At 42.0% G+C, this 12,901-nt stretch overlaps 2 protein-coding genes across 2 annotated transcripts in view; both read left to right on the top strand.

Annotated features, from left to right (window-relative positions):
• The first annotated feature begins 1,155 nt into the window (after positions 1–1,155).
• rom1b (retinal outer segment membrane protein 1b) lies at positions 1,156–7,041 on the top strand. The gene is made up of 5 exons (XM_084009054.1): positions 1,156–1,923; positions 3,017–3,259; positions 3,829–4,016; positions 4,494–4,743; positions 5,950–7,041. Exons 1-5 carry the CDS (start codon positions 1,774–1,776, stop codon positions 6,181–6,183), a joined length of 1,065 nt encoding a protein of 354 aa, XP_083865180.1. The 5' UTR covers positions 1,156–1,773; the 3' UTR covers positions 6,184–7,041.
• Positions 7,042–8,143: 1,102 nt separating this feature from the next.
• Positions 8,144–12,901, top strand: part of ccdc88b (coiled-coil domain containing 88B) — a 32,783-nt gene continuing 28,025 nt past the window's right edge. Inside the window, exons 1-3 of the mRNA XM_084010008.1 lie at positions 8,144–8,357; positions 9,596–9,744; positions 10,789–10,897. Of these exons, the coding sequence (XP_083866134.1) occupies positions 8,298–8,357; positions 9,596–9,744; positions 10,789–10,897 (318 nt within the window). The 5' untranslated portion in view covers positions 8,144–8,297. The remainder of the gene's footprint in view (positions 8,358–9,595; positions 9,745–10,788; positions 10,898–12,901) is intronic.

Genomic DNA, 12,901 nt, shown 5'->3' with positions numbered 1-12,901 from the left:
GATATCAAGTTCACTCGTTATGTCAATATGAGCGAATCTCTCCATCAATCTCACTATCATTTGAAATGTGATTAACAGCGAGGTGTTTAAAGAATATTAATGGCTAAGTTATAGATATGAGGTGAGAGTTTGATTTGGCTGTTTGTTTTGGTGTGCTGTAAGAGCTGGGAACACAAGACTGGCTTCGACCTGACTATAACCCTGACTCAAGCTGTCATAAATACTCTTAATAACAGTTTAATCCTATTGATCCAGCCCCACTAACCACCCTCCCTATTGCACCTATACATAATCCCAAGCATGAGTCTCCTCTCTAGTCTTACTTTCACTTTATACGAAGGCACCTCAGCTATCATCCTACGCAAAAAAACCTGAGATCAATTTTGAGGTACTTTTATACAAATATTTCCATTTTTTGCTCAATTATACTTCCACTCCACTACATCTTCAGAGGGAAATATACTTTTATCTCCACCTCAACACATTCTGCTCCCAACTCATCAAATACTGTCGCTTGTTCAACTCCACCTGCTACAATAATAAAATGCTGCATAGTGTGAGTTATAATGTCATATATAATAACATATCAGTCAATGGCCATTTTTCTGCAGAGTAAGTACTTTTGATACGTTAAGTACATTTAGCTGATATATGCTTCTGTACTGGTTTTTGGTTTACTTGGAGTACACTGTTGTATTGGTACTTTTACTTGAGTAAATGATTATAGTACTTCTTCCATTATGGAACATTTGCCAGTGCTGAAGGCAAACCTGGGATTTTGGGCCTGGTTCAGTTGATCCCTTTCTCCTCACGTATTTGCCTTATTACTCAATGAAAACTTTCAGTACTGCTGACAATAAATTAGATTATCTCACACATTTTCCTACACTCACAAAATGTCATGATATTGCGACCACTGAGCATCAGCTAACTGCGTTCACGATATCTTCTCTGTTAGTGAGGCGTCCATGGTGTCCAGCCTATGCTGACAAGGTTCAGGTAAGTCCACCTGCCATAATAGGCCAATAGCCCCTCCCATATGATGTGTCTATCAGAACAAGTTTGCTGATCAGACACTGGCCTGCTTTCCCATTGGCCTCTAGATTTTAATAGGATTTTGATAGGACTCTGGTGGGGGGATTACGGCTCCAAACCTTCGACTTTGGCCAGTCTCTGCGTCCTCCAACCATGGGAACAGCGGTTTAGGGGGTCGCCGCGTATGCACAGACCCAGAGGGACGCCATCAAAAGACAAGATCACGTCAAGAGGACGAAATCAGCTCGAAGGGGGGGCTACGGCGGTGTGACCCATCAACTTCAGGGGAAAACCTATAATTTCTGGAAAAAGGGAATACCTCTTATCTTCCATAATTTCTCATTTCACTATCATCTCCATCGTTTTGCTGCACTGATTTGGATTATAAATCCTTCTTTTTGGACTTCCAAGTGAAAGCGTTTCGATTATCCTCTGAGGTCGACTGTGTCCTTTACCAACTGAGGGATCTACCTGCTTATCCCTTCCACCTGGAACGACTTGGATGAGCTCAACCTGCTAATAACTCACCAAACAGCAAGGACAAGGCCTGCACTGACTTCCGTGTTTCTGCATAATTGAAACACCTTCTTGGACCTCTGTTGGGTTTGTCTATATGCATGCAGCTGGCCTCCTCTGGATTGACGCTCACTTTATGATCAGAATTAACTGAACTCTTGCTCTCCTGCTCCTCTTCCCACACTTTTCTCTTTTTTGTTGATCGTTGCATGGTAGTGAGCCATGGTGCTGTTGAAGATAAAGTTCACCCACCAGCGGCGGGTGCATCTGGCCCAGGGCCTGTGGGTGCTGTCCTGGATGGCAGTGATGTGGGGGGGCATCCTCTTTTGTCTGGGGGTTTACCTTAAGACGGAGCTGCTGCGCAGGGCCGAGGTAGAGGGGGGGAAATACACTCGCACACACACACATGAATGCAATGTCAATATAGAGGGCCTAATTGGCTTAAACCAATTCAAAGTTACACAAACATAGGTAGATATGCTCCGACCTTTTCCTATGCTCGTGGTTGTTTACTGAGTGTGCCGTGCTGCTGCTTATCGCTGACTTTTATTTAAACTTAGCTCTGCAGTTTAAGCCACAAATACAAACACGCAGCACACACACACACACATTTGGGTAAACATGCACGCAGTGACTCTCAGGCACACTCATGCATATTAAGTCACGAGGAAGTTGTGTTTTAATTGTTTGTTTGGCAAAGTCATTGGTGTTCAGTGCGTATTGGATTTCGGTAACGTGACCAGCGGGTGAAGGTTATGACTTCCAGCCATTAGGGTAGATCGGTCATTGATTGATTTCGATAGGTTGAATGCATTCATGTAGGCCACGAACACATGTACAGTTATCGATCTCCAATGGGAGATTCCACAACCTCTTGTTTAGTGTTATTGAGTTTGGCTTGGATGAACAAAATGTAAGATCTGACGTACAAATACTGTCAGGAAGAATAATGATTCACAAGAGCTCACTCCACTTTTATACTTGTTTGAAAAATCTATAATTGAGACAATTTTCTTTGCACTTTTCTACAGATCATTGACAAACCTGATTATTACACAACCAGAGGCCGATGTCCTAAACTCATATACGGCTGCATAGATACTACAGAATGATTATGTTACAGAATGATTTTTTAATGGTAATCTTAAAACAACAACGGGGCAAAGGTGCTTTATGGCTGACAGGCTTTTGAAAACGCAGCCAATAATAAACTCAGTCTATAATTGACTTTTTCTGTAACCAGCGTAATGAATTAAAATTGTCATCATATTACTAAAGCAGCGTTTGCATCCAGCATACCGGCAGCTATTTGAAGCTCTTGGCTGCCAAGGTCATTTTTAGAATAGATAAGGCTAATTGAATGCAGGATTATTACCTGCTAAAGTATGTAGAGGAAATGACAAAGTGACCTGCAGTTGGCTGCTGCTCTTGTGGCTGCTCTTCACTGTTCTCTTCCTTTCTTGAGGTGATGGACAACACGGAGATCCACGTGGTACCCAACATCCTGATGATGGTGGGCCTGGCCTCCATCGGCACCAACTGGGTTGCCACCCGTGTGTGTCAGGACTCCTTGGACTCAGCCCGCTTCCCCCGTTGGAAAGTTCTCCTGCTGGCTTGGTTCGCTGTAGCCGCGGTGCTCTGTTGTCTGCTCATCGCCGTGGTGGTGCTCAGCTACGCCCTGCAGGGAAGCCTGGAGGAGTCCCTGAAGGTGGGGTCACGAGTAATGATCGTGTGATAAAGAGATCAGTGCCGTAACAAGATGGCATTTTCTGATCCTCAAGCAAAAGCCAAAACGAAAACCACCCATTAAGCTTGCTGTGGTTGAAAGACACGACCATCTGTCTAAAATTAAAGATAAAAGTGAGAGTTTATGGGGTAGAAAAGGGCTCATATTGCTATAAGCAATGACTGTAACAGAACCAAACTATGTGCATGTATAAGTATACAAGTTAGTGATAGAAAACATCCACCATTGTCTGGTCATTTCAAATACATCAATTTATTAACCAACAATATCACAAATTCTCAACCTTGTTTAAATGTTGCATTGAGGCGAGAAATGCCTCAAAATTGAGAGTTTTCAAATCTTTATGGGATGTTAATTAATTGATTTACAATGCAAAATAATCTAACCAGATCATTTAATAAAACTAGGTTTCAAACTAGACTGGAAGTCTCTGATATATGTCTATATTTTAACTGATACAGAAATGGGTTGCATCTTTGACAGGCAGTATATCAGAAAAACAACGTTCACGTCTCTCTCCTCACTGTCAGGTCGGCCTGAGGAATGGGATTCGCTTCTACAAGGACACAGATGTGCCCGGCCGCTGTTTTCAGAAGGAAACCATTGATCGTCTGCAGATGGAGTTTCGCTGTTGTGGAAACAACAATTTCAAGGATTGGTTCGAAGTTCAGTGGGTCAGCAGCAGATACCTGGACTTCACCTCCAAGGACGTCAAGGAGTGAGTGGCTCACAATACAGGGATCAGCGAGTTCTGAGACGCAGGGAAGCGAGAGGATGAATGGGAAGAAAGTGGACCGATGAGGGCGATACAGGGAAGGGAAGATAAATCTATCTGAATGACAGATAAATAGACTCCACATCCAAAAAGGTCAAACTACATGTTACAGAGGCGATGGAGGGAGAAACAGAATGATGTGAAAGTAGAGAAAGAGTGTATTAAAAATAGATCTGGCCTTTACTTTTAAAGGGAATGGCAGCAATGGATGGAAATGTCACGAAGCAAGAAGAGAAAAGTTGGTCAAAGACAGAATAAGTCAAAAGGAATGATGTTTTGACACAAGGACGCTTGCAGGGAGGCACTGCTCATTCCTCGCTAATGTCTGTGTGCGTTGAGCTAATAGTCAGGCTTTTGACTTCCTTAATTTCTGTCTCACTCCTCTTTCATTGTTGTCTTTTCCTCTTACTGTCCCTCCAGTCGTATCCGGAGCAACGTGGACGGCCGTTACCTGTTGAATGGCGTTCCTTTCAGCTGCTGTAACCCCGCCTCTCCACGCCCCTGCCTGAGGTACCACCTGACGGATAACAACGCCCACTACAACTACGACTACCAGTCATCGGAGGAACTCAACCTGTACAACCGCGGCTGTAGACAGGCTCTGACCGACTACTACATGGAGCTGATGAACTCGACTGGTCCCGGTGTGCTGTCAGTCATCTTGATACAGGTGGGATGCCTGGTGGCACAGACATAAACATTTATTCTGATACGGTATTTATCCATGCACAGAGCATTCATTTAACTGTAAAAAGGGTGATTCTGATGGCACCTGGAATTACACTTGTCTGAAGACAACATGAAAAAAAGCTCATTGACACACATTAATTTCTGTCTTTTAATCAAACATGTGTTTCACTCCAAATAACTTCCAAATAACCGCAGTGAAGACACATTCTCAAACAAGACCTCAGCCTGGAAAAGGACACGTGTTTAACGGTGCATCATTACACAGCGCCTACAGCTAACGGCACAATCTATACTTTAAATGCAGCAGCTCAGTATGGTGTTTTTTTTCTAGTCCACCGGGATAGATAGATGGCTGCCATGTGAAGAGTAATGAGGCCTCAAGCTGAGTCGGAGATAGCATCTGATTTTATACAGTCCAGAGACCAAACAAAAGAGGGGAAATGAAGCGTGAGACAAAACTAAAAATATGTTGTACGCCACCGACTGTGTCACAACTCATTTATTTTACTTCAGGTGGGCTGCAGCAAACTTGCAAAGTTTGTGGACGTGAACCCATTTGTGTAAGGAAATGTATGAAGTGGGGAAGAAGTTTTGGAACTTACATTTCAATTTTTAGAAGACTTTAAAAATAGCATATCCTGACTTTAACCTTAATGTTTAACCTACAAAAATAATTTTATCCCAACAGTCCTTAATCCAGTATTTCATAAAAGTGCAAATGTTCTTAATATTGACTCAACTTGACTCATCTTTATGTAAGCAATCCTGCACCAAAACATGATCAGGTTGAGTCTTCGATGGTCAAACTGAATCAGCGTCACAAGCTACTGAATTAGAATCAGAATGTGAAAAAAACTCACTATCGCCCACACAGTACCTGCAGATTAGCATCACATACACATAAATAATATGAAAGAAGAAATAAGCACAATATGCGAAAACATGTACAAGTTTTGGCCGTTTCTTTTTTAATATATTTGTGACAAGAAACTGAATGAAAAAGGAGAGATTTTTCTATTTTTAAGAATATCATTGCTAATAAATCTGAGTTGTAACATGACAGACGGAAAGTTGAGGATTCTCATGGGTTTGCGAGAGCCTATCTGACCATTAGACCATGTAATTTGGTGGCAAACACCAAATGAGATGCAGTTTCCCATCAATGGCATTGCTTCTTTCTGTCCAGTTGTCCGTGCTCCTGAGCCTGCGGTACCTGCAGACGGCGGTGGAGTCAGCCATGGCTCTGGAGGACACAGCGGGCGACAGTGAGGGTTTTCTCCTGGAGAAGGGTGTGAAGGAAACCATTGAGGATCTCAAAGTCAATGCCCTTGCCATGCTGAAGTTCGGGCAAGTTGACCCCAACTCCGCCGAAGGGTCCTCTGAGGCTGCAGACGCCGAGAAGGATGCTGCTGCCAGTTAGATGGGACAAGATGGTTAAATGAGAGGGGAGGGGGGGTTATGGGTTGTGTTTGAGGTTTTGGCGGTGTGAGTCGGCAGGTGCCGGGTACAACACCTGTTAGGTTTTGACACGATAGACTTGATTTACGCTCCATCAGTGCAGCAGTCACAGCTCCCCCGCACATGGCCAAAACAAGGCAGCAGATAGGGAATCGTATCAGGCCCTGCACAGACACCAAAACAAACATCTCCTTGGAGGACCCCAGGAATGTGTAACCATCCGAGAATCTGTTCAGGAGATGTGCAGTACGTTTTGTTGTAACTAGAAGAGAGTATATTCAGTTTAAAGTGATGTATAGCGTTTTTTTTACTTTTGGCTCAAATTTGGCAAAGTCACAAACACGTGAGACTGAAGTTCATCCCATGTGCACTATATTATTGATCTCACAGCTGTAGAGTTTGTTCTAACCTGCAATAAAATGCTTAAGAAACTGTCAAAACGACACATGAATTGTATATTAAAGGTAGAGGTTTTTAACTGCTTTGTAGTGTCGGCTTCCTTTTGTACATGCGATATAATAGAGGAGCAAATTTCCCTCAGTATGGGTTATCTGAGTTCTGCAAGGAGAGTAGGATTAAGTGTGTGTGTAAGTGTGTGCGTAAGTGCGAGTGCCCTATATGAAGCTGTCATCTTGTCTATTCTGGCAGCTCAGAAACAATCTGATAATCCCGGTTGCGGTTAATCCCAGGACTGCTGCACAAGCAGAATCGGCACACACCGTCGGCACGCAGGAACTTACACTGTCATACGGGGACAGAAACACAGCACACTGATAACATGCTGGAAGTTACTTTATGAAGCAAAAAAGTATTTAAATGCTTTTTATTTGCAAACAATATATTGTTGTGATCTGTCCTAGCTATTCACTGTTTGCTCATTCTTCTTCAATAAAAGACTATCACAGGAGAAGGTCAGAGAATGTTTTATTTTAGCAGATAGACATGCTTTCAGTGGTTGCAGAAAGATGTTTTTTTTTTTTCAAATGTGAACACATGGGGTGAAGGTGTTCTTAGCTAATTAAAATGACAAATGTGAATCGGAAACGGAAATAAAGTAATGGATGACTACACAAAGAAACACAAACAAAAAAATATTTGTAATTTTTCATTATCAGTTCTTACTAATTTAATTTCCAGCAATAAAGCGAAAAATTACAAATAATTTGTGTATAGACAGTCATGTGTATAGAAAGGGTTACATGCTTTTTTCCACATACCACATTATTGACAATACAGACTATATAAATATTGAAACAGAAATTTATGGGAGCAATAAGTTGACATCACAGCAAGTCCCTATTATAATGCTTTTTAAAAAAAATTTTTTTTTACTCCAGATGGAGATATAATTTATTAAAATAGTATTCGCTCAATACGACGTGCAGCCCCTTAATAAAAGCAGGGCTGCTTGGTTACACATCCCCCCCAGTGATGTCGTTATGGAAATAATGATGTAATGCATCATTTTAAAATGGGCAATTAGGAGCTTTCATTTGAAACCACCAGAGGTCGCTATTGCACAGTGCTTAAATCCGCCTGGTACACGTATTTAGTGAGCAGGAATTGCAACACATCAACGTTAGGTCATAACGCGAGTCCTCGTAATTCCCCCGGAAAACAACCAGTGACGTAGATACATACAGCCGTTTTTACACATGAATAACATTCGTTCAAACTGTGTAATTAAAAAAAAAAAAAAGAGGCCTGTTTTTAAAGCGCACAACAGAAAAAGAAAAGACAAACAGGCCTCATTTTTGTTGTTGCACTATTTGCACTCAAATAGTGTGAGCCGATGTGTGTAGGGCGTGTGAAGATGTAGGTGGAAGGAAAAAAAAAAAAAAAAAAAGCAACGTGCGTTTTGAAAATTCCGGTGTGGTTTTGCAATGAAACTAACTGTCAGCCAGTCAGAGAGGAAGAGAGAGAGCCAGCGAGGTGGAGGGAGGGGAAGGGCCGCAGAAATGTCAAGCTACTTCACTTGACGCGAGATGGATTCTCTGTCTTTGATGCATTACGTACATGGTTGTTGATAATACGTTCTAATTAGCTGCCTTCTGTGGCGTTGGCTCTCGTAACACGATGGATTCTAACATTATGGAGATAATAGAGGAATTCATGGAAAGTGCGTTGGCGCAATGGGTACGTCATTCATCATTTATCACTTCCAGTTAGAGAAAAAGGTCATCATTCTCAAGAGGCAGAGAGGGAGAATAAAAAGAAGTAAACAGGAATTGTGTGGAAACTGCGTAGAAATCAGCCTTGGACTTGCTCTGTTTTGCAGTGAAACATTATTTAAGTCACACATATTTATGACATTGTACCTAGCAGCCAGCTTCCGCTTCTATTCACCCAAAGAAATATAAAAGTTGGAGATAAATAAACAGCAACAAATAGCACAGATATTGCTTACTGGCTGTTGTGTACAGCAAAACAAGCACCCTACTTCTCCTTTTGACAGCTTCCCTTGCTGTAATGGCCAACCCTTTTTTTCCCTTTTTAAGCCTCAGCACTTCCGTGTGCTTTGACTGTTTCTGATTTGCCAACAATACAAAGTTTTTACTTTTGAATTTGAGAGAATATAGTCTCATTAAAAATGAGCTGAGGATTTGTTGTATAAGACTGAGTTTCCAGCTCAGTTTTCCATACGCCCAAGGAGGTTATCCTATTCCCCTTTTACAATATAAAGTTACTGTGCTGAACCTTGTATGTATATTCTCTTTAGTAGGAGGTCACGTTCAACAGGATGCCGGACAGAGCTTCAGTATTAGCTTAAGGGCACTTCATCAGTGTGGTGAATCGCTGACATGAGGGTTTTCACCCTGCTTCACACATATATATATATATATATATATATATATATATATATATGTTGAAGGACACCCACCGCCACCTTGTTTTCCCTGTTGCACAGGGTCTTGAGCTGCTCTGCCTCAGCCTATCAGCTCAACCGATTCGAGCTTGTTACTCTGTTTACCGACAGTGCGGTTTTTAGACGCTGCAGGTGGGAATAAACCTCATTATATTGCCGTTTGCATTGGCACAGCCCTCCTTAGCAGAGAGAGAGAGAGAGAGAGAGAGAGGGAGAGAGAGAGAGAGAGAGAGAGAGAGACCTTGGCTGCTGTCCTGCTTGGCTGCCCGTCACTGTGAAGTGCTGCCCAGTGTGAGAGCACATATCCCACCTGTCCAGACAGGTGCACCGACTCAAGTGGCTTCCTGTGTGAAAATGTTATGCTCCTCTCCGTCGCCCTCCTTGACTCTCTCTCTCTCTTCTTTCTGCCCTGTCGCTGTCTTCCTCGTCTTCATCCACCTCCACACACACACACACACACACACACACACACACACACATAATAATAATCCCTCCATGTGTCTTGCAGGTTCAGCTGTTTGAGAAGATGGTTGAGAGGGAGGATGGCGTGTCACTCTACAGCCACTACATGGAAGTAAACTCCACTCACCAGAGTGCCAGGGATTGTTACATGAGGCTGACCAATGGGATCTTCCTCAATGAAGTCATGAGAGTCATGTAAGATTTATCAAGATTTTCTATCAAACAGGTTACTAGACAAGGGGAAAAGAACTCATTTGTGTGATGACCCTGTAATGCAAGAGGTCTAATTGAACTGGACCTAAAGTTACCAAAATTATCTGTGGACAAAAAATACTTGTATACCTTGCAGTTTGATGCAAAATTGACTTGTATCAATATTATTATAATGGGCCCACAACCAATAACTAGATGGGGATGTTGAATTATCCCAGTTACACGTTTGGATGGATTGCCAGTTTCTACTCACATGCATGATCCCCAGAGGATGAATCGTTGGTGATACTTTGACTTTTCCTCTGCTTTTTGAAAAAATGTCTCTACAACTATTGGATGTAATGGCATGAAATTTGGCACAAACATTCATGGTAGTCAGAATAACCTCTATTTGAATAGATTTGGTGAGCGCCATCATCAGGCCAACGTTTTAATTTGTCCAACTCTTGTTTTATGATCAAATACCTGCACAAGTGATGACATTCCCTTTGTGTTCATTGCTTATTTGCATGCTAGCATTAACTTTAGCACAATACAGCTGTACAGAGCTGTAGACTCTTAGTTCTGATCTTTATTTGCATAAGATGTGATGTAACATTCATCACAATACCCTCTTTAACCTCAAATTGTTCTGCAACGGGTGTGAAAGGATGGCATTAATGTAGGCATAAATACAGGTTTGCCACAAACATTCCAGTGAATCATGACATGAGGTTCTGCATTCCTGCCACCCTGTGAGTCATCTCCTTATCTTCAGCTGGATTAAACCTTTTCTCTCTCAGCAGACAAGATCCGAGACAGAATTCGCCGAGCAGCTGATTAATTTGCCCTGACCTAAGCCACGTTATTTCAACAAATAATTGCATGTGGATTCCCACAGCCGGCTTCTAAGGCTCATTAAAATTTTATTCACTCCGCGTAAATGCACTGTTGCATGAGGATTTCTCATTTGGAAAGTGGTGAAGCTGGGCTGTTTGATCAAGCTGCAGTAAATACACCGTTGTTTCTTTTCTGTGTTTGCCCCAGAGACCCGAACCCCAAGGTGGAGCGGCTGTACGACAGCGAGAGAGACGATCACATGCTGAGAGTCCAGAACTTTTCCATTCTAAATCGACATATCAGAGCCTTCTACCAGGTAGGAAAGAGTTCCAGGGGTCGAGGGGAGGTGAGATCAAGGTAATTGATAACCAGGGCTGGTCTGAAAAGCAACAGAAACAGAAAGTTAGTTATTTAGTGACAGTATATAACAGGCTATAAAAGGTGTTTTGGCGTAGTATGATTCATCGAAACCACAAGAGGTCCGTGTGCATGAACTCATAACCAGGCACCCAAAATACTATGCAGTTTGCTGCAGTACAAACTTATACAAGCATGTACATCTAGAAATTTCATTTCAAATCACATAGACTGGAAGCCATTCGTAATGCTGGATTTTTCATTTGTATACCTCGTTTCTCTCAGCCTTTAAGAACGAGCTTGAAATCGATGCCACCTGACATGTAAAAAGTCAGGAGTGGGAACTGGAAAAGCAATTTCTTGGGTCTCAGACTTGAATAGCCGTGTAAGTAAAACCTCAACAAAGCTTAATTGGATATTTTGATATTGTGTCAAACTCTGGCATTAATATCTCAGCAGTAAGGCAAGTCGTCACGCAGAGAGGTAACACTGAGACACAAACAGCACACGCGGATTGAGCTCCATCTAACGTGCTTTTCTTAAATTGTCTTGAACAGCCTTATTCACTTTCTGGAGCACTTCCAGCAAAAAAAATAAACCCCAAAGGTGTCAATGCACTCAAATGACCATCCGTTTATTATGAATAGTAAATTATTGCTGAAAGAAAAGGAAAGAAAACACTGAACTATCCTTCTAAAACGTGGCCACACCAAATGGCGAGAGAGAGGGTTGATAGCCGAGGGCTGGAGAAGGAGTCGCCTCGCTGTAAGGGAACAACACATTTCCTTCCCCGGAGGGTCATTTAGGGCAAAAAAAAGAAACAACATCCCCAAGCATTAGTCAGGTGGACTGAACATGCGCTGCTTTGCTTGTCACACAACATATGAACACGAGAAACCAGGTTTCACTTCCTGATTCTCAATGAGTCACCGGTGTCTAATGCTGGACATAATTGGGAGGCAGCATTACATTACAATTTCACCTGGTGCACTCAGAATAGGCTCCACTGAGGACGCGGGGTTCCATATCGGCCCTGGTTTTGCCTCTCGCTGTGTGTGTGTGTGTGTCTGTGTGTGTGAGTGAGAGAGAGAGAGAGAGAGAGAGAGAGAGAGAGAGAGAGAGAGAGAGAGAGAGAGAGAGAGAGAGAGAGAGAGAGAGAGAGAGAGAGAGAATGACGAGTGTGGTGAGTCACAGCAACCATCTGTGGCCTGGCAGGACTTAATTTACTCTGTTGTGACCTAAGATTCCCTCATATATAACTAATAATCCAGATACTGAGCTGTTGGTGTGGATGATACAGGTGTGAAGGCAGAGCACATTTAAAGTATTGACTTATTTTATCACGTTTTCTATTTTATCCTGTTTGTTCTATTAGGGTTTATGCTGTTGGTTCTGTTTCTGTATGTTCAATGCTATTCTATCTGCTCTATTCTGTTGTGTTGTATCCTTTTTTATTCATTCTATTCTGTTCTGTGCTATTGTATTCCTTCTAAAGAATCTGTACCGTCTCTGACTGGAGACACTTAGTATTCAGCTGCGTGTTAATGGGATTTTAAATCTTAATTTCTCTCGCCTTCTACTTTATTGACCCTCTACCTTTAAAAATCTCTGTCTTCAGTAAACCGAGATATTTCTAAGGCTATTGAACATCCAATAAATTATGATTGAATTAATATAAAACAAATTCTTATGAAATCTGTTTTGTACGTGGGACTAAAGGCAGAAAAAGATAAAGGAAAAGTAAGGCTGTCAACAGAAGCCTTGAAAATAAAAAATCATCTGTGGGTAAAATGAAAACCAGCACCAATCAAAACAACATGAAGTAGAATTATTGATAGAAAGATGGAATTTGGAAAAGATTATGTTTCAGATGGATTTTACTCAGCGCCCCAGCAGGGCGAAGAAAACGCAGACAACAGGCAGACTCTGAAGGATGAAGGCTAATTTCCTTTGTTTTTATTAT

Source organism: Eutrigla gurnardus, assembly GCF_963514095.1.
Source record: "Eutrigla gurnardus genome assembly, chromosome: 5".
NCBI lineage: Eukaryota > Metazoa > Chordata > Actinopteri > Perciformes > Triglidae > Eutrigla > Eutrigla gurnardus.
This window is presented reverse-complemented; position numbering and strand designations above follow the sequence as displayed.

Coding starts and splice junctions, on each gene's coding strand:
- rom1b (XM_084009054.1), top strand. CDS start 1,774: ATGGTGCTGTTGAAGATAAAGTTCACCCACCAGCGGCGGGTGCATCTG. Junction 1,924..3,016: donor AGCTGCTGCGCAGGGCCGAG/GTAGAGGGGGGG, acceptor TCCTTTCTTGAG/GTGATGGACAACACGGAGAT. Junction 4,744..5,949: donor TGTCAGTCATCTTGATACAG/GTGGGATGCCTG, acceptor CTTTCTGTCCAG/TTGTCCGTGCTCCTGAGCCT.